The sequence below is a fragment of the Thamnophis sirtalis genome, unplaced genomic scaffold, assembly GCF_051295495.1.
Source record: "Thamnophis sirtalis isolate CommonGarterSnake01/CBP01778 unplaced genomic scaffold, rThaSir2_p1.2 scaffold_1, whole genome shotgun sequence".
NCBI lineage: Eukaryota > Metazoa > Chordata > Lepidosauria > Squamata > Natricidae > Thamnophis > Thamnophis sirtalis.
Genome location: NW_028261381.1, coordinates 113,525,644 through 113,546,090, shown reverse-complemented (window position 1 = coordinate 113,546,090; position 20,447 = coordinate 113,525,644). Strand labels below are relative to the sequence as shown.

At 37.4% G+C, this 20,447-nt stretch overlaps 1 protein-coding gene across 2 annotated transcripts in view; it reads right to left on the bottom strand.

Moving 5' to 3' along the window:
• Positions 1-20,447, bottom strand: part of RPAP1 (RNA polymerase II associated protein 1) — a 56,977-nt gene that overhangs the window by 10,483 nt on the left and 26,047 nt on the right. For both annotated transcript variants that reach the window (XM_087722356.1, XM_087722365.1), the window contains exons 8-21: positions 19,846-19,961; positions 19,552-19,650; positions 18,878-18,979; positions 17,883-18,050; positions 17,131-17,322; positions 16,154-16,288; positions 15,426-15,605; positions 14,598-14,755; positions 13,441-13,620; positions 7,565-7,766; positions 6,092-6,201; positions 5,331-5,526; positions 4,687-4,836; positions 2,313-2,455 (exon numbers count right to left, since the gene is read on the bottom strand). In XM_087722356.1, the coding sequence (XP_087578482.1) occupies positions 2,313-2,455; positions 4,687-4,836; positions 5,331-5,526; positions 6,092-6,201; positions 7,565-7,766; positions 13,441-13,620; positions 14,598-14,755; positions 15,426-15,605; positions 16,154-16,288; positions 17,131-17,322; positions 17,883-18,050; positions 18,878-18,979; positions 19,552-19,650; positions 19,846-19,961 (2,131 nt within the window). The remainder of the gene's footprint in view (positions 1-2,312; positions 2,456-4,686; positions 4,837-5,330; positions 5,527-6,091; positions 6,202-7,564; positions 7,767-13,440; positions 13,621-14,597; positions 14,756-15,425; positions 15,606-16,153; positions 16,289-17,130; positions 17,323-17,882; positions 18,051-18,877; positions 18,980-19,551; positions 19,651-19,845; positions 19,962-20,447) is intronic.

The following is a 20,447-nucleotide window of genomic DNA, read 5'->3' as shown; positions in this document are numbered from 1 at the left end:
TTGAACTCTGAACTGTAGTCCCTGCGAGTAACAAGATCCATATGTGGATACACGCTTACTGTCAATAAGGTAAGAAAGGCAGAAAAAAGAGACGAGCATGAAGAACTCAAATGTGCCTATGCTTTAACTGCTTATGCAGGCACTCAATTATTTAGGTGAGAGCATCTTAAAAAAATGCACAAATGGCAGAACATCAGTAAAGTTATAAAGAACACCATATAATTTGATGGCATGCCCAATTTATTTTCAGCACCTTCCATATACACCTACTTCCCCTGAACATGCATCTCACATTTAAAGTGACACAACGTACAGCCACTGAAAGATCAATGCAAATTATATAAGCTCAATATGCACTAATGGTTGTTAAGCCTGAAAAGAATAGAGGCAAATCTGAGAAGATTGAAGCAATTAAATCAATAAGTTCTATGGACTTAATTAAAATTCAGAAACCATCTAGTGGCCCCTCAAAATAGTTTTGCCTTCAAAACAAAGAAGGGCTATATACAGAATCATTGAATATTAATTGGACGAGATGACCAAACATGTAATTAAATAAAGGAATTCTTATCCAAAATGTATTATAGTATCAACTACAACAGAAAGAGAGAAAATTATCAGAGATAGGTAAATGATATCACAACTGCAGGTACCAGATGCAGTAAGGATAAACAGGAATCAGACAGATGGACAGATATAACTACACACAGATACAGCAATGAGCAAGCCCTTTAAGGGCTATTTGAAATGTCAATATTCGGGGATGGGGAGGGAGCTGAAGATGATTTGTTAAAGTCTGAAAAGGTGAGAAAAATGAAGATAATAAAAAAGAACACAGCAGTGAGAACAAAGTAAGCCTTTTTCTGTATAGGTTTTTGTAGAAAGTACATCTTACATTCAAGCTTCTTTAATAAAACTAATATAACTTGGCAAAGCCCACTTATTTGTAGAACTCCTTGTATACCTGTTGGCTCAAAATTATAGGCTTCATTATTAGCATTTAAAAGGTGTTATTAGTACTTTTAATATGGAGGCCTGGGCCTCTTTTTTAACTTTAAGAAAGCATATTTTCTTCCTCCTTAGCCAAGACCATTTCTTTGGTACTTGATAACTTGCTTTTTTCAGTAGCTACACAATAGAGAGCACATTCTGAACTTGTAACTTTCAAGAAAGATACAATCCGAGCTGGGAAAGGGTTATGTAATCCACAAATTTACCACTTGCTGAATGTTAATTTAGAATCAATGTCTGCTATTGTTCAAGACTCACATGTAATCCAAATATTTTATTGTTTGATCATTTTCTTACTATGACACATGTAATGAATATAAGGATAATTTGTTTCTGTACACTATAAAACACCCCACCCCAAATAAATGCTTTCTGGTTTGCCTGAACTACTAGTGATTCGTATTTTCAGGAGGCAAAGAAATCCCTTTGCAAAGGTAAAAGGTATTTTCTTTCCCAAATTCAGGGAATAGGTTTTCAGCACCATACACATTTGGGGTGCCTGAGTTTTGAGGCAACACATCCACTTTCCAGAATCATAGATGTCCAATTTTAAGCATCGCAGACTAAGTCATTGAGAAACCAATCTTCTATCAATTTGCCTAATATTTTTAAAATCCATCCCATCTTCACCAAATGAATCATAAACTGAGAACTTTCCAGTGCAGATCTCTGATGGGCAATTGATTCAAATATTGATCACCAGTGACAAGGACTATTCAAAAAATGCAAAAATGTCTTCCTAAAGAATGAAACAGAAAGTGGTGATTGTATATTACTTATAACAGCCAATCCTGTTGTCTTAGATTGTTATCCATTCCTAACAAAGACAACATAGCCCCAGAGAGAAAAATAATGTTTCAGATGTATGTTTAATTACAAGAAAGCTCAGGAACCTCTTGGCTCAGCTTATAAAATTTTGCCAATTCATTTTTAAAATATTAAGACTTCAGAGAGAAAATGTACTTTTAAATGTATCATCATAATCCATAAAAATGAGTGTACGTGTGCAGAAGTCGTCATGGCTCAGTGGTTAGAATGCAGGCTAACTCTGCCCACATCCCGGAGTTTCATCCTGACCAGCTCAAGGTTGACTCAGCCTTCCATCTTTCTGAGGTCAGTAAAATGAGGACTAAGAATGCTGGGGGGCAATATCTGAAATTTGTAAACTTCTCAGCGAGTGCGGTAAAGAATTATGAAGGGTATGTAAGTCTAGGTGCTGTTTGCCACATAATATTACATAAATGCATACACATACATATATAAGCCTAAGAAGCAGTGAGGAAAAGGAGAATAAAACTTACGGAATCAGTTGTGGATTAAAAGCAAAGCCCCTGAGTAGCTCATGAGCCAGGTATTCACTACCTGGCAACAAGCGACTTAACAACACCATGGCAACAGAGTGATGGAGTGAAGCATCTTGGTTGCAATCTGGACAAGCATCTGCCTGCATAGGAAGCAAAACAACAACAACAAAGGTGAAAGTGTTGTTATCATCGACACAGAAGGTAATATGATATCATGAGACATAATCCCAATAATGGCCTGTTTTTATTTGCCACAAATAAATCATGTTGTTGAAAGAAAGATAACTCTTCCCCTAGTTCATGTCCAAGCCCAGAAAGAAGATGCCATATGACATTTGTGGAGAAACAAGTATTTCTTTATTAAAAGTGTGCAAGCACAGAAAATAAGCAGGATTTGGCAGTGGCCACATGAGACACTGCCAAATATCCTCTTTGTATTTCAATTTGTATCTCTTTAGCATGCACATGACTAAGCATGTACTTAATTTAAGCATATCTTTGTCTTCTTTCTAGTGGATTACTTGCTTCTTTGTCTTATATCTGCTCTAGACTTTTCTAGCCTCGTTCAAATGGTGCTTCTGCTCCTTTTATTCTAATATGGCATGACTTTTGCTAAATGCCCCAGCAATCTGTTTGCTTCTGATACTTCTACACTGTCCTCAAATCAACCCAATGTAGTATAACTTTGTCTTTAACTTGGCAAGAGATAAAACGAAAACAGAGGCTTGGGTTTGTCAGACTTCCAGATTTGTCAGCCATTAGCGTATAGCTCACCCACACTTTTTCATCCTACAGTACAGTTAATGAATCCACTGCACCAGGCTCCCAAACTCTTTTGAAATGGAATGCATTTCAAAGGAGGGTGGGGATCTAAATGCTTGCAGAATCACAAAGATCAAAAAGATGCTGTGTTAATTTCTCACAATTCAGAATGGAAGAAGATAAGATTTCATAGCTTCTTTATTTCTATGTCTTTAAAACAAAAAGGGGGGGAAAGCAGGCAAGAGGCTGGAGAATGAAATGATCCAGCCAGCTCCAAAAGCCACATTCAAGCCATCTTGCCCCACTCTACCCTACCCCACCCCTACATTCTTCTCCTCTGCACTTCTATAATTAACAGTTAAATTTTATGTAACAGAGGAAGTAGTGCCCCACCAATATAATTTTAATGAGCATATTATTTAATCCAGCATAGAAAATACCCAAGGAAAAACATTTGATCATATAGGCCAATGTAAGAAAAAGGAATCTAGGAAAAATTGATGAGTAAATTTGATCAAAATCAGTTTACATTCTTTATTCTAATTCTGACCCTGGTATCTGGTGACACCATAATCAGTGAAACCCAAAGCTAGAAAGTACTATAAAATGTATGGTACTTTATGAGTGCTGGAATTAATGCATTCTTTGGTTAAGTCTTAGACAAATCTTGGAAAATGAGATGTGATAACATACATATACATATGAGCTGCATTCACTACCAGCTCCCATAAGATACTGCCCATTCTTCTTAAAGTGCCCTTTTAATAAACATTCACAACAAGCTGAATTGACCCTGAGTAATGATAGGTTGGAGAGCCACGCCGGAACCAGTGGCCCCAGATACTGTATTATTTATATACATTGATCCTATCTCAAAGATAATATGTATAGCATACTGATCTAGTAAGAAGTGATCAATAAGAAGGCCACCCAGATGGGTTTATCAAAAATATCCCAATAGCATGATGTCATTTACAATGTGTCTTCCTTTGTCTTTGTAATGTAGTAGGCCAAAGGCACATAAGTTGTGGTACTGCTTCTCTTCAATGCAGCTCAGCAACGAGCTAACACTTTGCTAAGAACTGAATATTTCTTAGCCTTGGCAACTTTAAGATGTGTGGATTTCAAGTGGCTGGGGAATTCTGGGAGTTGAAGTCCACACATCTAAACATGGCTAAAGTTGAGAAACACTTCTGTACTTGTTTGCATGGTTAATAAATGTATGTTGTACATTAAAAGTGATTTGGTTGATTTAAGTGGTTCAGATTTTGGGCCGCAACAGATAGAAAAGCTGTAACAAAGACACTAAACAAACATCCCAGATATGTATGTATGACAATATCTATAAATCTATCCCACACATACATGCATCAATAAAAAAAAACTCAGATATACAGCATTATTTACTAAGATTTCAGGACAAAACGACAGAATTTCATGTCATCTGGTTACATTTTATCAAACACGAGAGACAAACCACTTGATTAGAAAGATATAAAAAGATAATATATAAAAATTGTTCTGTTCTCTTTGGCTCAAGTAGACCTGCGAAGCAATTTACTTTATGGTCACAAGCAATCCAGAATAATGGCTGATGCAAAGAACTTACCATTTTCTGAGCAAGTGAAAGTACAACATATTGTAAATGGTATTCATGATGCAACAACCAAGCGGAGGAAGGACTTAAAGAAAGAGGAACAGTTGTACAACACTGAAGCAAGTAGTCCTTCAGACTTTTCATCTCTAAAATAGAAACATACTGGACAAAAAAACAAACAAACAAAGAGATACATTTCAGGTGATTATCAAATATCTGAACTAGAGACCCCATATTTCTTGAGTTAGTCCCTTCTGCCATACAGAAATACATACATCCACTCGCCCAAGTAATACAAAGCAATTTCTCTTAACTCTGGGACCATTTATAAAGGCTCTCTAGAAACAAATTATGTATCTTGTATATTTTCTCCTGACATACATTTAATACCAAAGCTTTGATGTGGTTCTTGGGCTTGCTTTACTAAAATTTAACTCAAGATACCCAAGCCCAAACAATCAATTATTGATATACTTCCTTCTAATACGCCAGTACATTGGGCACATCAATTTTTATTTTGAGTTTATGACTCTTCAAATATATCTGACAAATGCTAATGTCTTGGGGGGGAGGGGGGGTTGAGTTGAAGAAAACAAAGACAATTCCATTATCTTTATATTTGGCCCTGCAAATGATCCCAAAATGTCAGTACTTACTTGATTAACCAGCCCTTTATGTACGTGGAGGATACTGTTCACAAGGTCGAGGAAAGCAGTAAGAAAGGGAAACGGTGATTTACATCCTGCTAAACTCACTGAAGTCTTATTTCTACTGCAGTTCAGAGAAACAATGCTGCGAACAGATTCTGGTCCTGGGGAACAGGATGCTGGGTTGCATAAAGTAGAGCATGGTCTACATAGGAAAAAAAAAAGAAATGAGAATTATAGTGTACCATAATGAGTAGACAATCTAATGCTATCTAGATTTTTTGCAGTGCAATTTTCCAGTCATCATAGTTCTCAGTTAGGAATGAAAGAACAGAGAAACTCATCTGGGCAGTAACAATTTATCTAGTCTATCCCACAAATTGGTTCTACTGAGAAAAAATACCACCCTGCTTTTTAAAAAAAAAATATCCATGTAATCAGCAATTTTCTCCATCCTTTTGCTTTCCAAATACATACCACTCATCTATTATAAAATCTTGCTTGGAACTAAAATTAATACTCAAGAGGATACACATTATGAAACCTTCAATAAATCACCCTCAATGAAACAAAGCAGAGTTGTACATAAAGTGTAATTTCAGCTGCAACTCAATAGGATTTGCATTCAAGGAAACACACAAAGGGATCTGGAGTTTTATCCTAATCGCATATGGTTTTTTTCTGCAGTCACAGCACACGGTAATGTCTGTAATGATCCAATATCTCAGACACGCTGGCCTATGGCAGCAGTTTATCCAAGAAGAGCTCACCTGAGCATTTCCCAAAGGGCCTGCATGGCTGGCTGGCCGAGCAGAGGCAACAGCACTCGGGTTGTCAAGTGCTCCACTTCTTCTATGCAATCAACCGGGTTTACTACTGGCTAGAGAAAACGGGAGGAAAGAAATCATTATGATTTTCTCTGCATGGATGATGTTTCCAAACACATTTGCGACTGGATGTTTTATGAGGAGGGCAAGCTTCACTTAAATGCCCACTGAGCTACGGGTCGACTAATTACACAGAAAGATACTAATTGAAAATCTGAAAGCCAATGAAGCCTGTTCCAAAGTTACTCTAAATCGGCCTTCAACTGATGATGGGTGTATCAGGGGGTACAACTTTCTGAATTTCCAATCACCAAAGGAACTTGCAAGCTAGATCACAAGCTCCTGAGAAAAGACAGGTAGGGCTTTACTGAGAGGTCTGCAGTGAGGGGGGGAAGGGGGGGGAATTCATTTGATACTGAAGGGACAGATTAGTTCTAATTCCAGATACAAATTCCTCCACTGAGCCCAGACTAAAAGATAATTTCACCCTGAGTTTGACATCTGATCTAGTTTTCCAGGCAACTTTCAGATCTCTATTCAGAGGTATCTGTAATTTGGGAGTTCTCCAAAAATCACAGCCTCTGCTTGAGCTTTTACCAGTAACAACTGGTGTACTTATAGCACTATTTGGGTCTTAGGAAGCTCCATGTGTGATCAGCCCTGCCATACTCATGTCCTGGTTAGATTACTGTATCTAACCAGTACTCCATATATTGTACATGGGGCTGTCCTTGAAGTACATCTGGAAGCTAGAAATTGAAGCACTGGAGGCAATGATGATGTTAGTTGTGAAGTTGTGTCCAACCCATCGCGACTCCTCCAGGCCTTCCTGTCCTCTACCATTCCCCGGAGTCCATTTAAGCTCATGGAAGGCAATGACAGACTCCACTACACTTGGGTTACCCCTTGGCTTTGGGAGCTCTACTGATTGTCGTTGGTTGTCATCTTTTGAGGCCTGTATGGCTCTGTCTTGGTTATTTGAGAGAGATTGCTTCATCTACCTGTCTAACCAGATCTCATAGAGTTAACTATTCCCATGATCCACCCCTGCAAGATTGAAAGGACCGTGGAAGCACAAGCGGATGTGTTTTCTAATATACAGCTGAGGTCTGCAGCATGCCTGCCTGGCATATAGATTAGGGAAGGGGGGAGGTTCATTCGTTTGGTGGTGGGAAGGGGTTGAATCATTTATTGTTAACTCCCTAGAATGGGCATAGAGTGAGCAGCATAAAAGCATAAATAAGAAATAAAATAAATAGTGAAACTGATCTATCAAGCCTAAACTTTGCCCGTTGCTATTCCTTTGATATTTTAGCCAGACTGAGGCACCTCCTTCCTCCAAATAGGAGAATCATGGAACAAAAGAAATCCCCAAAGACAACTGCAGACACAGAATTTCATTTCCTGAACTCTTACCTGTTGACTACAGTGTCTGTAATACACCCCCATATAGATGACATAGGCCGTAGTAAGAGATTGCAATGCTTGCCATCTCTCCGTGTGGGTTATCTCTTTAAGGCAATTCTTCATGTTGGTTTCAATGACAGGCCTGAAACCTGCCACCTGACTCCAGGTAATGGGTGGCGGTGGAATTTGATCACCCTCTTCTGGGCAACTCCTGTAACATACACAAACATGAAATAAAGACAATAATATGGGAATTGCTAATGCTCGTTACTCAAGGTGGCCTCCTCCAATACGACCAGAGAAAAGTACCTAGGAACCCAAGCAAGGATATGAAATAGTTTAATTTGCTGGCCATTTTTACCATGGAAAAGGCTTGGAAAACTATTTTTGAAAGGTTTTTCTTTGACGAGGTTTCGCTTCTTATCCAAGAAGATTCTCTGGATGGTGGGGAATGGAAGGATTTATATTCCTTGCATATAGCTGGTCATTTGCATTCTTTTAGAAAGTCATTAAGGCCACCTTGAAGATTATCTGTGTTGTCAGGCTCATCTGAGTGATGTAAATGGGTGTGGAGCCTTCTTGGAACTATTGAAAGGACTGTGTTGTAGACTGGAGGTAAATGACGTCGTATCTCTTCCCCCTCTGTTGAGAGAAGGCTGCTCAATTTTTCCAACACCCGTGACCCTGACCACACAGATAAACCTCCAGGTGGCCTTAATGGCATGCTAAAAAATGCAAATGACCAGCTGTCTGCAAGGAAAATAAATCCTTCCATTCCCGAACATCCAGTCAGAGCTGAAGAAGCTTCTTGGATGAGAAGAGAAACATCTTCAAAGAAAAAACAGAAAGTCCAGTTGCCTCTTGAAAAAGCACCTACGGGACAACTATGACCTGGATGACTGAGAATCTCCATAGATATTTTTTGAAAGATGATATATAACAAAGCTTAATTGCATTTTATTTCAAGATTAATACAATTTAATTCCATTAATTCAATTAACAGGATGAAACAACAATTTGGTGTTTTAATCAATACTTTTAACTAAATCAATTTCTTACCCCAAGCTTATACCTGGAAGAATAAGTGGAAAGAACATGAATGTCAGAATATCCATTTTTGCACAAAAATAGAAAATTATTTCTTGAGATTCCTGAATCTGCAATATGCCAACAAGCTTGTGGACACTTCAAATTGTTTCCATTCACTTTCCCAATAAGCAGCCAAGAGTGGTATTATCTAAATTTTCAGAGATAATCATTTCCATAATAAAAGAGAGCTGGAACTGTGGCCTGACAGCATCAGATGCTACATTAGCACTACAGAAGGAATTTCAAGAACCATCAGAGAGATCTCTGTGAAGCGGGAATTGGAATAGTAGCAATGGCTGGTTCCTAAAATAGACAAAAATGGGCTCTTGAACATGCTGTTAAGTTTAATATGAGCTGGCAGGCCTGAATTGCACTGGGTAATGTTGGCACTTCTGAAGGGAATTGTTTCAAAGAACCAAAAAAATGAGTTAAAGACAGGAAGAAAATCATGAAGAAATATTAATTAACAGGGGATGGTTGGACTGTCCATAGGGGACAGAAAGTCATATTTTCTAAGGCTTTGTAGATTTATCAGCATCCAGAAATAAAAGGGTGGGTAGGGAGCAAACTGTCACTACTCTCTATAAATCCTGGAATTAGGAAAGCAGTAGCGTTTAAAATAGAAATTGCATATGTGTTAAGGTCTGTATCACTTTCCACACTTATATACATATGCAATAGTAGAGTTGTCAACAATGGTTAAGAAAAGTTACAGGGGGTTGTGCTATTAATGAAGCCCTTGGGATGGACAAAGGAGAAACTACTGATAATGGAATATAAAAATCAGGGTAAAGATTTCCCCTCTCCAGCCATGTTTGACTCATCTCCATTTCTTAGCCAAGGGAGCCAGTGTTGTCCAAAGATATTTCCATGATCATGTGGCCAGCATGACTATATGCCAAGGCTCATGGAGTGCTGTTACCTTCCAAACAAAGTGGGACCTATTTATTATACTTGCATTTGCATGCTTTCAAACGGCTGATGGGCAGGAGCTAGGGAAAGGAATGGGGATTATCTCCATTGCGCAACACTCTGGCCTCAAACCCAGGCTGACAAGCACAACGTCTTGTTATCTATGCCGTCCAATCTCCCCTCCAAGGAGATGTGGGTTGGCATATAAATTTAATAAATAAATAAATAAAACCTTCAGGTTTTCCTGAAGAAATAAAAGTGTAGCTAATATAGGCAGTCCAAATTGCTTCCAGCAAACTGGTCATTAAGTGAAACCATGACTGTGATTTTATTTCAATTTTCCTTTGCTTTATAGACCAGCAAAAAATGCCTGGATTGATTTGTGAAGTTACTTTTTCTTCCCCAACATAACTGTAAATGGTCACTAACAAGGACTACCTGGAATCTTGTCACAATGATCTTTGGAAGAGCTGTATTATTTAAAAATTAATTTATTCACTAACTTTTGACTCAGCATTATAAAGCTGAGTGTACATTTAAACTATGTTTTTTTTTTCTTTTCTACTTTCTGCATTGTTTAGCTTTCTTGCAGATAGCTTTTTTTAAAAACTAATTTACAGTAAATTTAGTAAATCCTGTACTGAAGTGCTATTATTTTCAAGACTAAAACAAACATAATTATACTATAATGCAACTTTAATGTCAATCAAATGATAAGCATCTGTGATGTCTATGGAGATTCTCAGTCATTCAGGTCATGGTTCTCCCATAGATGCTTTTTCAAGAGGCACTGGACTTTCTGGTTTGTCTTTGAAGACATTTCGTTTCTCATCCAAGATGCTTCTTCAGCTCTGAAGAAGCTTCTTGGATGAGAAGCAAAACATCTTCAAAATTAATCCCAGAAAGCCCAGTTGCCTTCCAAAAAAGCACCTTTGAGAGAAGCATCTCTGATGTTTTTATTGCAATTAGGCAAGTTGTTCAGGGTGCATGTAATAAAGATCATTTAAAACTAGAACAGAATAAAGAAATAACAGCCATGGTTAAACCAATACAACTTAACATAGAAATGAAGGCTTTTACAGTTTCAACCCATGCAGTCATCAGTCAGTTGTTCACATAAAATAGAACAAATCATCAGATGTCACAATGACATCTTAGGAATTTAGGAACATATTCATTCTGCAATAGCTTTTTATCCTGTTGCTGGACACATCAATCAATAACCTCTAGCAAATGATAGAAACTGGTATTCTTATACTACTCTTGCAAGATTTTATCTTACAATGTTATCTAAATCCCTTGGTAATCCCTTTTTATTTATTGTACTTTAAAACAACCCCACACTTGCCTGAGCAATGTTGTTTCAATAGATCCTTTACTAAGCTGGGTATTATAACTTCCCATGCAATTATGCTTTCTTTCATTAGATGGTCTAATTGCTCTTCGGTCAGCTGCGTATTTACTCTCTCTCAGCTGATTAGCTTTTCAATCAAATTGACTGTCAACCTCAATTTCTATAGCAAACATAAACATTGACATTTAATGGCCTTAGTAATGACACCTCCGAGGGAAACTTATTATCAATTATTCAGTAAGATTAATATTTACTTGCACTCACCCTAAAGGGAAGTGAGGAAATTAACAGAAAGGAAAATGTACAAAATAAAAGAGCAAAGGCAAAAAATATATATGGCAGCTAGGAGTCCTATTTAAAGAGCAATTATGCTACAGAATTGATAAGCTGAGTTTTTTTAAAGCAGTAGTTTTGCACGATGTCAACCAAAACGATTTAATTTTATCTTTATTACAGTAAATAAAACCATTACCTCCAATAAACAGATTAACAAGATTCAGAGCAGGAAGGATAAAGAAGAATGTATAGCAAAATTAAGATTTACATGTTACATGTGGCATGTAACAAAAATTTAAACTCTGACAAGGAAAACGATAGTATTCTGAATTCTTAAAAGCAGTACAATCAAGTTGATACTCAGAAAGCTTTTCAAAACTAAGGAAGAATAAAAGCACATAAATTGCATTCTCTTTCTTGTTCAGATACCTCTCAGCAAGATTTGATGTGCTAAATTATTTTCATTGTAGTTTGCCAAATAAACATTACAACTTCCAAAAATTAGGCGGTCCATTTCCAAATGTTTACTGAACTACCACACACAGTTTGATAAGCACTACATGCTGGGGAAACTCCTCCAAATTCCCTTCATCTCTTCCCAATCCCACCTGCTTCTGAGTTTTTTATTGTCCAGTTTTTCATTCTTGGAAAATTAGACCACATGGAATCAGTTTGACCGAAAATATTTATGTTCTTACAGCATCTGCAACGGTCACAGCAAATTTTAGTGGAAGGGAAACAATGGAAAAAGGTAACTTTAATGGAAGAAGAACAAGAGATTTGGAAGAATGCTGGGAAATCACATAGTGATTTCTCTCTTCTCCTCAGTCAATTTAATCAAATCCAAATCTGGTCAACATCCAAGTGCCATTAGAAATTATACATTCACCATCTTGAATCCCATGAGGAAAAAATAGACTTCTCCCACTTTTTTCTTTCTTTCTTAGAAATCATTTGATATGCCTAATTCTTTGTTTGATGTTTATTTGATCTATTTTCTCTCACTTTTCTTTTTTCCCAAGTCAAGCTTGATTCCTGATGACTACATGGACAAATCCAAGCAGTTTTCTAGGCAACATGGAAATCTATGGAGATTCTCAATCATCCAGGTCCCAAAGTTGCTTTTTCAAAAGGCAAATGGACTTTCTTTGTTTTTCTTTGAAGATGTTTCACTTTTTATCCAAGACGCGAACAAGAACTGAAGAAGCTTTTTGGATGAGAAGTGAAACATCTTCAAGTAAAAACAAAGAAAGTCCAGTTGTCTTTTGACAAAGCACCTCCATGGAAATGAAATGGATTTCCACTGATTTCTTTCTAAGGCTGAGACAGAGTAACTGTCCATTAATTTCTGTACTCTGAAGCAAGACTAAAATCAAGTTTCCCTATTCCCTCTATTCCTAGTACAGCACCCTAACTCTGTGATGGCAAACCTATGGCACTCTCTACGGGCACACCAGCCATCACCCCAGCCCAGCTCCACTGCGCATGCGTGCACCTCCTGCTGGCCAGCTGGTTTTCGGGTCTCTGCCGCACATGTGCGGGGGCATATGTGCGTGGGGGAGGGGTTGCTCACATTGCATTTTGGGGGTTAGCCATTACTGCCCTAACTGCTAACTCAAACTGGGTCTCATCTACTATTACCAGTATAATTAATATTATTACAATTCACTTTAATGGGATGGCGGCTGATGCAGCAGCGACACAAGGTGAGGGACATGGCAGGCAACATGCATCATTAGCAGGCATAAGGCACTGCCATGATGGATCTGAAATGTGCTCTTTAAATGTAAGGACTCATTCTTGCTGGTGGTTAGAATCTTTAATATTATTATTTGCAAACAAAATGAAGGTATCCTATTTAGTTTGCAGAGCTTGGAGTCACTGAATGAGTTTACCAAAAATGTAAAATATTGCAGAATATATAGCCTCGTGTTACATAACCAAGCTCCATTTCATGCTGAATAAACTAAATTATTAATATATCTTAAATAGAGAATATTTTTACTCCAAAAGCATTTTATTCAAATAAATTTGATAAAAATAAAAAACCCCGATTTAAATAAAAACCGATTTTTAATTATTATTTTTTAAATCATTTTTTATCCACCCTGTTTCAAAATATAATACAAGCCATGTTTTCCAATGCAAACCCACTATAAGAATATTTTGCTTCTGAATATTCAGAGAAATGCTGCAGGAGATTCTTTGTTGAGGGGGAAGGAGAGAAACCACTAGCAGGACAAAATGACTATACCTGCTAAGCTGGGCTTGCAGTTCCGTTCGGCAGCCAGCTGTCTGAGTCACTTGAGTAAGCAAAGTGACAACAGCTGCAGCTCGCTGGATAGAAAGCTCCATCAAGGTGTTATTTTCTTGGAAACTGCTGGTCAGTTGGGATAGGGATGAAACTATCCTCATTAGCACAGGATAAAGATCTCTGTAAATTGCAATAAAATGAGATGTCACAGAATCATGTTAGCGTAGTTATTTTTTTAAAACCTCACTGAAGTCATTACAAGACATTTATAGCAATGTAGAAAATATTTTGAATTCAAAATTCCATTTTGAGTTCAAAACAGATGTTCTATGCTCTGGTTTATCTACAGATTTTATAAAGCACCTTTTCCAGTAGTATTCCAATATTGTTCTATAAGTATTCTGAAATTAAAGGATTCCTGTTTTGAGCTTGAAAGGACGTTATTTTGGGTTGGAGACACTTCCAGAATGGTCAGAAAACTTCCAATAGAAGAGGAAAAGGAAATATTAATACTTTAAGAAATCAACTAGGATTCCAAATAAGTGCATCATTCCTAATTGGTTCATATTTTTTTAAAAAAATCACTTATTTGGAGTTCAGATCTTTTCATATAGATCAATACTGTATTTTGTATCAGTTATGTCTTACTCCACCTTATCTTTTACCCACTTGGTTGGAAATCATCCTGGGAAAACAGGATAAACTAATAAGTAAGGATTGTTAATGAACAACCCCTCTCCTGCCAGTGAACTGACTTCTGTTTTGCTTATTCTGGTTTATTCAACCACGTTATTCCAATTTATTCAGCCTTTGTTGAGAAGAATATACAGATAAACAAACCATATTAAGTAAATTAGATGCCACTGAGTTATAATTTTATGTCCAATATTTAATAACTTAATTTCTAGAAGAGGAACTTGCATTTTTGAACTAAATCACAGCAGGAGTTTATCCACGCTATTCCATCACCTGTCTGCTAAGGTCAATTTCCCTCTACTGTAGCATTTAGGTGAGAAAAAGAATAGTAAATGAACCAAAGAATATACTGTGGCATCTGCAAAAGGCAAGGGAAACTTCCAAATAACTCAGAAGCTTTGATACTCTTGGAACTGAAAGGAAATGAAATTTGAAATGCAAACACCCAGTCAAAACCATACCGATAGAGATCACATGCTTGACCATAACCAGTGGCCACAGCCCACAAACGGAATGCTTCTGTGCTCATTTTTATGGCTTCCTCTATCCTTAGAGAAAGGTCTTTGGGATCTTCAGCTATAAACCGGCTCAGCCGACTCTTCATCTCAAATTTGTTTAGCTGTAAATAACAACCAAATGCAAGTAAGACTCAGGACTTATAATAGGGTACAAAGAGGAGATGAGAGAATGCATACTGATATCAAGCAGAATATAATAATTCTGGCATCTCATTTAGTGGCTTTAAGGAGAATCAGATAAATTCATGGGGGGTCAGATCTGTGAATCATCATCAGGCACAGCAACTAAATGGAACCATACAAACTGAAATAAAATGCTTAAATAAAATAAATGATTATTGCCTTCCTGATATGCTTATCAGTTTTCTCCATGTGAATGGGAGACCAGATGGATTTATGGTGTATACTAGGAAGCTTCTCCATGAGAATACATGCATTAAAAACAAATATTCATCTTTTATATATTAACCATTGTCCTACTTGCTACAAGACCCCTGTGCTAATGCCTTTCTTTCATGCTTCTCTCCCTTGAAGTCTGCAGCTCCTATATGTACAGAATTTAGAAAATCATACATGATTTATTTCAAGTATATTTGTTTCCTCTGTACAAATTTGAATTCTACTTTATGCATATAAAGAATGCCAATTTACTGGAGGAAATGAGGAAATTGCCCTCTTTACTTCAATTAAATTTGGTTAATTGCAGATTTTATTACCAATACTTTTAGTATTTTAATTAGCTAAGCAGTAGTGGCTGAAAATAGTTCTTACCAGCCTAGCAGCTGTGTTTCGCCCTCCACATGCCAAGACTCTAATGAGTTTCATGGCAGTGGGACAAGGTACTCCATGTAGGCTCACGAGCAACTTCCCGGGTTTAGCTGGTCTTGGAGTCCATTGGGTGGGAAGAAACTCTGTGATAATAGTCTCAACAAGACGAGGGCAATCAAGAACCTGCAAACATATATTTTAATAAAAGTCAGTGCTACAAAGCTAACAACTTTTCCTTGTCGTGATACAAGTATCTTGCAAAATGTTTCAAGAAAATGGACAATGCCCCTTCTTTTTATGATTTCTCTAGAACCAAAGTGCAAGGAACAAAACATTGTATTGCTTCAAATTTTGGATCAAAGAGTGCAACTCAAAATATTCCATTTTAAGCCTCTAAATTGGCTGTGTTCTGGTGGGATAAAGTGTTTTGTCTAGAGCTATTCCGGCTAGGCAGCAAAAAGTTTGGAAAAGTAATCCAGTCACAAGCTAGCATGCTACAGTTCAATACTGTTTTCAGAATGGTAGAAACTCTCTAAACAACTCTGATAGACCTGGGTTGAGATTGACTTGACCTCAGAAAAAATTCTTGGTATGTGGAAGTTTGTTTTAAGATCAGAACACTTGGAATGGTAATTTCAAACTCAAAAAGTGTCAAACTTGGAATATCTGGCACAGCCTTGATCTCTTATGTTAAATACTCTTTTCTAAGGAAGGACATTTACAAGACTTACCTGGACACAAGCCTCAGTGGAATGCCTTGCTATGCGAATGAGGATATCTAGAATCTCCAAAACCACTAATGGCACAGGCCGCATTACTTCCAGGATGTATCTCAAGCGATGGAGTATCTTGGTCTTCAGAAGTCCCTAAGATACAAACCGTGCAACTGATATTACAACAATGCTAATTCTAATAAATAAATACACAAACTGGATGTTTTTTTCCATTATTAAATGCTTCAGGGGTTACTAGCTATCCCTTATAGAAAGTTATTGATATTTATAATTGGAATTTCAACAACTTGCTCAGGAAGAGAAAAACATTTTCTTCAAAGAGGGAAAGAGATAGCAGGAGAATTCAAACTGTCTGGAATTTAAACTTGATGACTTGTCTGTGTGAAACAACCAGATTGTTTCTTGGAACCCTGACACAGATTACATTATAGAAATGGCTTTTATATTCACATTTCAATTGATACAATCCCCTCCCTCATCCGAATGCAAGTCCTTGAAAGATACCAAATAAGATATTTGAAATAACCACTCAGATGTAACTCCACCAGAGTTACCCTTAAAAATTATATGATATTCTCCAGAAGTGTGTCATTTGAGATATGACATCTCTAATTTTCATGACAAAATATAGTATCTCCAAATTGCCACTATTCGAATAAATGACTTTAAAAAGTCAAAACGTTTACAGATCAAGTACTTAATTATACTAGCCGCTCTGGGCCTAAATCTACTTACCCACAGAGATCTTCTTATGCAAATGAACCCCGATCAAAAGCTCTTCAAGGCAACTGGATTTTTATACCGATATAATCAATTTAGTTTTTGGAAGGCTAAGAAAAATCAGTGATACATCTAATGCAAAGTTTGGTTTGATTGAGGAAATGTTCAACATGCCATTGATTGATTTTTTACTCAGTTGGAAACATGTAACAATGGAGGGAGGGAGTTATTGAGGTATGATTTTGGATGTTTACCTTTACAGCATCATATCGTGCCACTTCTGCATCTGGCTTGTTTTCATCCTTTGATTTCCCCCCTAGTATTTTTGGATTTGGAGTTAGCTCAATCCCTTCCTCTTCCTCTTCAAGTTCTCCTTCCTCACTGTTTGGGATTAAAGGGTACACAGTCATGCCCTGGTACCATGCAAAAGCCTTGTCAAGGTATTCCTGGAAGGGAACAAACATCAAAAAGCTCTCAGCGGAGAGAAAACGTGGATTTATAATTAAACTAACTGAGATCCAGAATTCACGAACAAGGATTCAGATTCAATTCTCAGCATCTCCCATTTGGGAGGTAATATTGTAAAGCATCTTGTTCAAGGCTGCTACTATAAAGTAAGTAAAATGGTCAGATTTTTGTAATTTTCATTGCAAGAAAATTACATTGCTCAGAAAGTCCTGTATGTAAAGCACTATGGAGCAGTATATAAGTCTAAGTGCTATTGCTATTGTTATTGCTATTTCCAAAAGAAATCATTCAGGACAATCTCAGAATAATACTTAATGTTTGCAAGATGTTTAAATGGGAATACAGTGGCTCAGAAGGTGAGCAAGCACTAATACAAAGTCAGATACAAAAGGTCAAAGCATCACTTTGATGCCAGACATCTATAGAATGGGGGGGGGAGGGAAACATCCATCTCAAGTGAAGGAATTTAGCCATTCCTTTTTTTTTCAGTGAGCAATGAAGTCTTTTAAACAGATTCAAGTATTCTGAAGATACAAACCTCATCAACCAGAGAGACAAGCAGTGCATGGAGAACATGGACAGTGGCTGCCATGACATTATCCACTGGATCATCCAAGGAGAAACGGAGCAAAAATAGGAAACCAGCATCAAGCAACACCTGCAGGACGCTTCCTTCCAGCGAGGAGGCAAACCCTCCTGCCTTGGCCTGAAACACACATTGCAAGCAAACATCCATTAGCATGGACAAGGACATTAGTCCATATCAGCTCGACCCCAACAAAATTGCCTAGGACCGCATAAAAGCTGCTACTGCACTGCTCCTTCTTGTGTCGTGGGGCAATTTGGGAAAGCCTTCCAGCAAATGGAAGATCACTGATAACAGAAGCAGTTATAGCCTAGGCATATTGTATATATTCTTGATCCTCTAAAACAGGTGAAAAAGGCTAGTCTTTAGCAGGTCCTGCTTCACACCATATCACAGAAAGACAAGCTCCAAAACGACAATGAAATTTGGAGGGGTTACTGGCTACAATTTTATCTTTGTGTTTTGGTATCTATGCATACTATATTTCTAAATGAATTTTTAATGATTCACCTATTGGTCAGAAGACCTAAATCAATGTTCTCAACCAATGGAAAAGAGATTCCCAAGGCAACTTACAGGCTATACATCAAAGCAGAAAAGCAAACAGCAATGGTAATTACCAATGGGAAAGCTATTTGTCTAGAGTCAAAAAATATTTCACTGCTACATGTTGATACTATTCAAAGTGTGAGCAAGTCACAAATGGTTTAGATCTGGCATTGGCACTAAACTATACTTTTTAGCAAGTTCTTAAAGGGGATGCATTTTTAGGCATGAATTCACCATACCTTCTCCCACTTCAGATTCAAAAACGATATCTCTCTATTAGACATAAAGATGCTATATTACCAATTTCAACTACCTACAACACCTAATGAAAAGATCATGGAACTCTATAAAAGCACCACTGGGAAAGCATTCAAACTCCTCGCAAACTCTGAGCTTACCTTCTGGACAATGTGACCCAGCACCTGTAAAGCCAGCGTCCTTTGCTGAGTGACTTGGCTACGAGATAAGTGGAAGAGTTCTTGCAGTGAATAGCCAGCTCTCTATGATCAAATAAACAAACAGTGAAACAGTCAAGAGTAAAAAGAGAGTATAGTGTGCTATCAGCAGAAAGGAGCAATAATAGTAATATATTACCATCTCAGGCCATTGTTCATTTCTCTGGATAAAAAATTTTATTGAGCAAAGAGTTAAATTAATCATCTTCTACCCATCTTCCACACCATTCATATCACACTATGGCAAATGAAGATGATATGCCTGATAAATCTGCCTAAAAGGGGATGTTTACAACAAAAGCAAATGGAAAGCAAGAGCTTTAGAGGAATTAAGCTCATAACATAAGCTACACATAGAGAAATACAATCTGTCGCAAGGCTAGAATTTGAGAGTTTTTTATTTTATAGCCCTCTTTTAAGGACTATAAAAAGTCCCAAACACTAGGCTTTTCATCATGTTTATTTTTCTTTCTAAAATTTTTAAAGCAGATCTTTACAAGTTTATACTGTGGGCTCTCATTAGTCCACAATTAGGTAAAAAAATGGCAGAATAGTGTGACACAAACTACGCAATAAGATTGCAGATATGCTTAAATCTGAAGTTGCTCTTCACCTACCTCTGCTTCTTCTCCATGGTGATGTAGGCCCAAATGTGTGGGAAACTCTTTATCTGGAGGAATAAGTTCTCCTTTCAGACTAAAGCGTGCTTGCATCCCCTATTGGAAAAAGAGACAAAAACATTATTTCTTATTAAGTTATTCAGCTATATGAAAACGTGGCAGAAAATCTAGAACAATTTAGAGCACCGAAATCTATTTAAGCCAACCAAATTCTTTCCACTTTCATGCATTCTGGAGAAAGATCATTTTGAAAAGCAAGAGAGAAGAAATTGCTTTTTGTTATTTTCCAACCTTTTTTATTTGGCTCTGCCTCAGCGGAGGAAGGTCCTTCGTCCACTCCAGCTTCTCAAATTCTACACTGTCCATGTGGACCCATTCTCTTTGAGGCTTCACAGGAATGCCACCATCTTTTGGGAAAGGCAAAGACAAGCGTTACTGTTCTCGGCCACAAAAACAAAAGCAGACATCACTGTCTTTGAAAGGTCCTCAAAAATAATTTCATGCTACAACAACGGGGTGAAAAGCACCCAAATGACTCATCTTTCAGCCATGAATATCACAGCTCCACTGACAATTTAATTTTCCATAACTTCTAAAGAAGGAAGGGGAAGAGGTTGTTAATGATAAAATGAAGCCAAGCTGATAATCACCTTGCGCGCAGAATGAATAAAACTGTCAAATGTGCATATCAGGTATGACAATTAAACTCTCTCCTCATTCTACAGTCCTACGCCAACATAAGAAAGTTAGCTAACTAGATTTACTGCAGGGAATTAGGAAGGCATATATAGGAAAAAACAGGGGTTGGCTTCTGAGGATTCACAGGGGTTCAGGAGAACCTCTAGCTAACATTCTGTGCAGTTCGGAGAACCCCCAAATCCCACTCCTGGCTG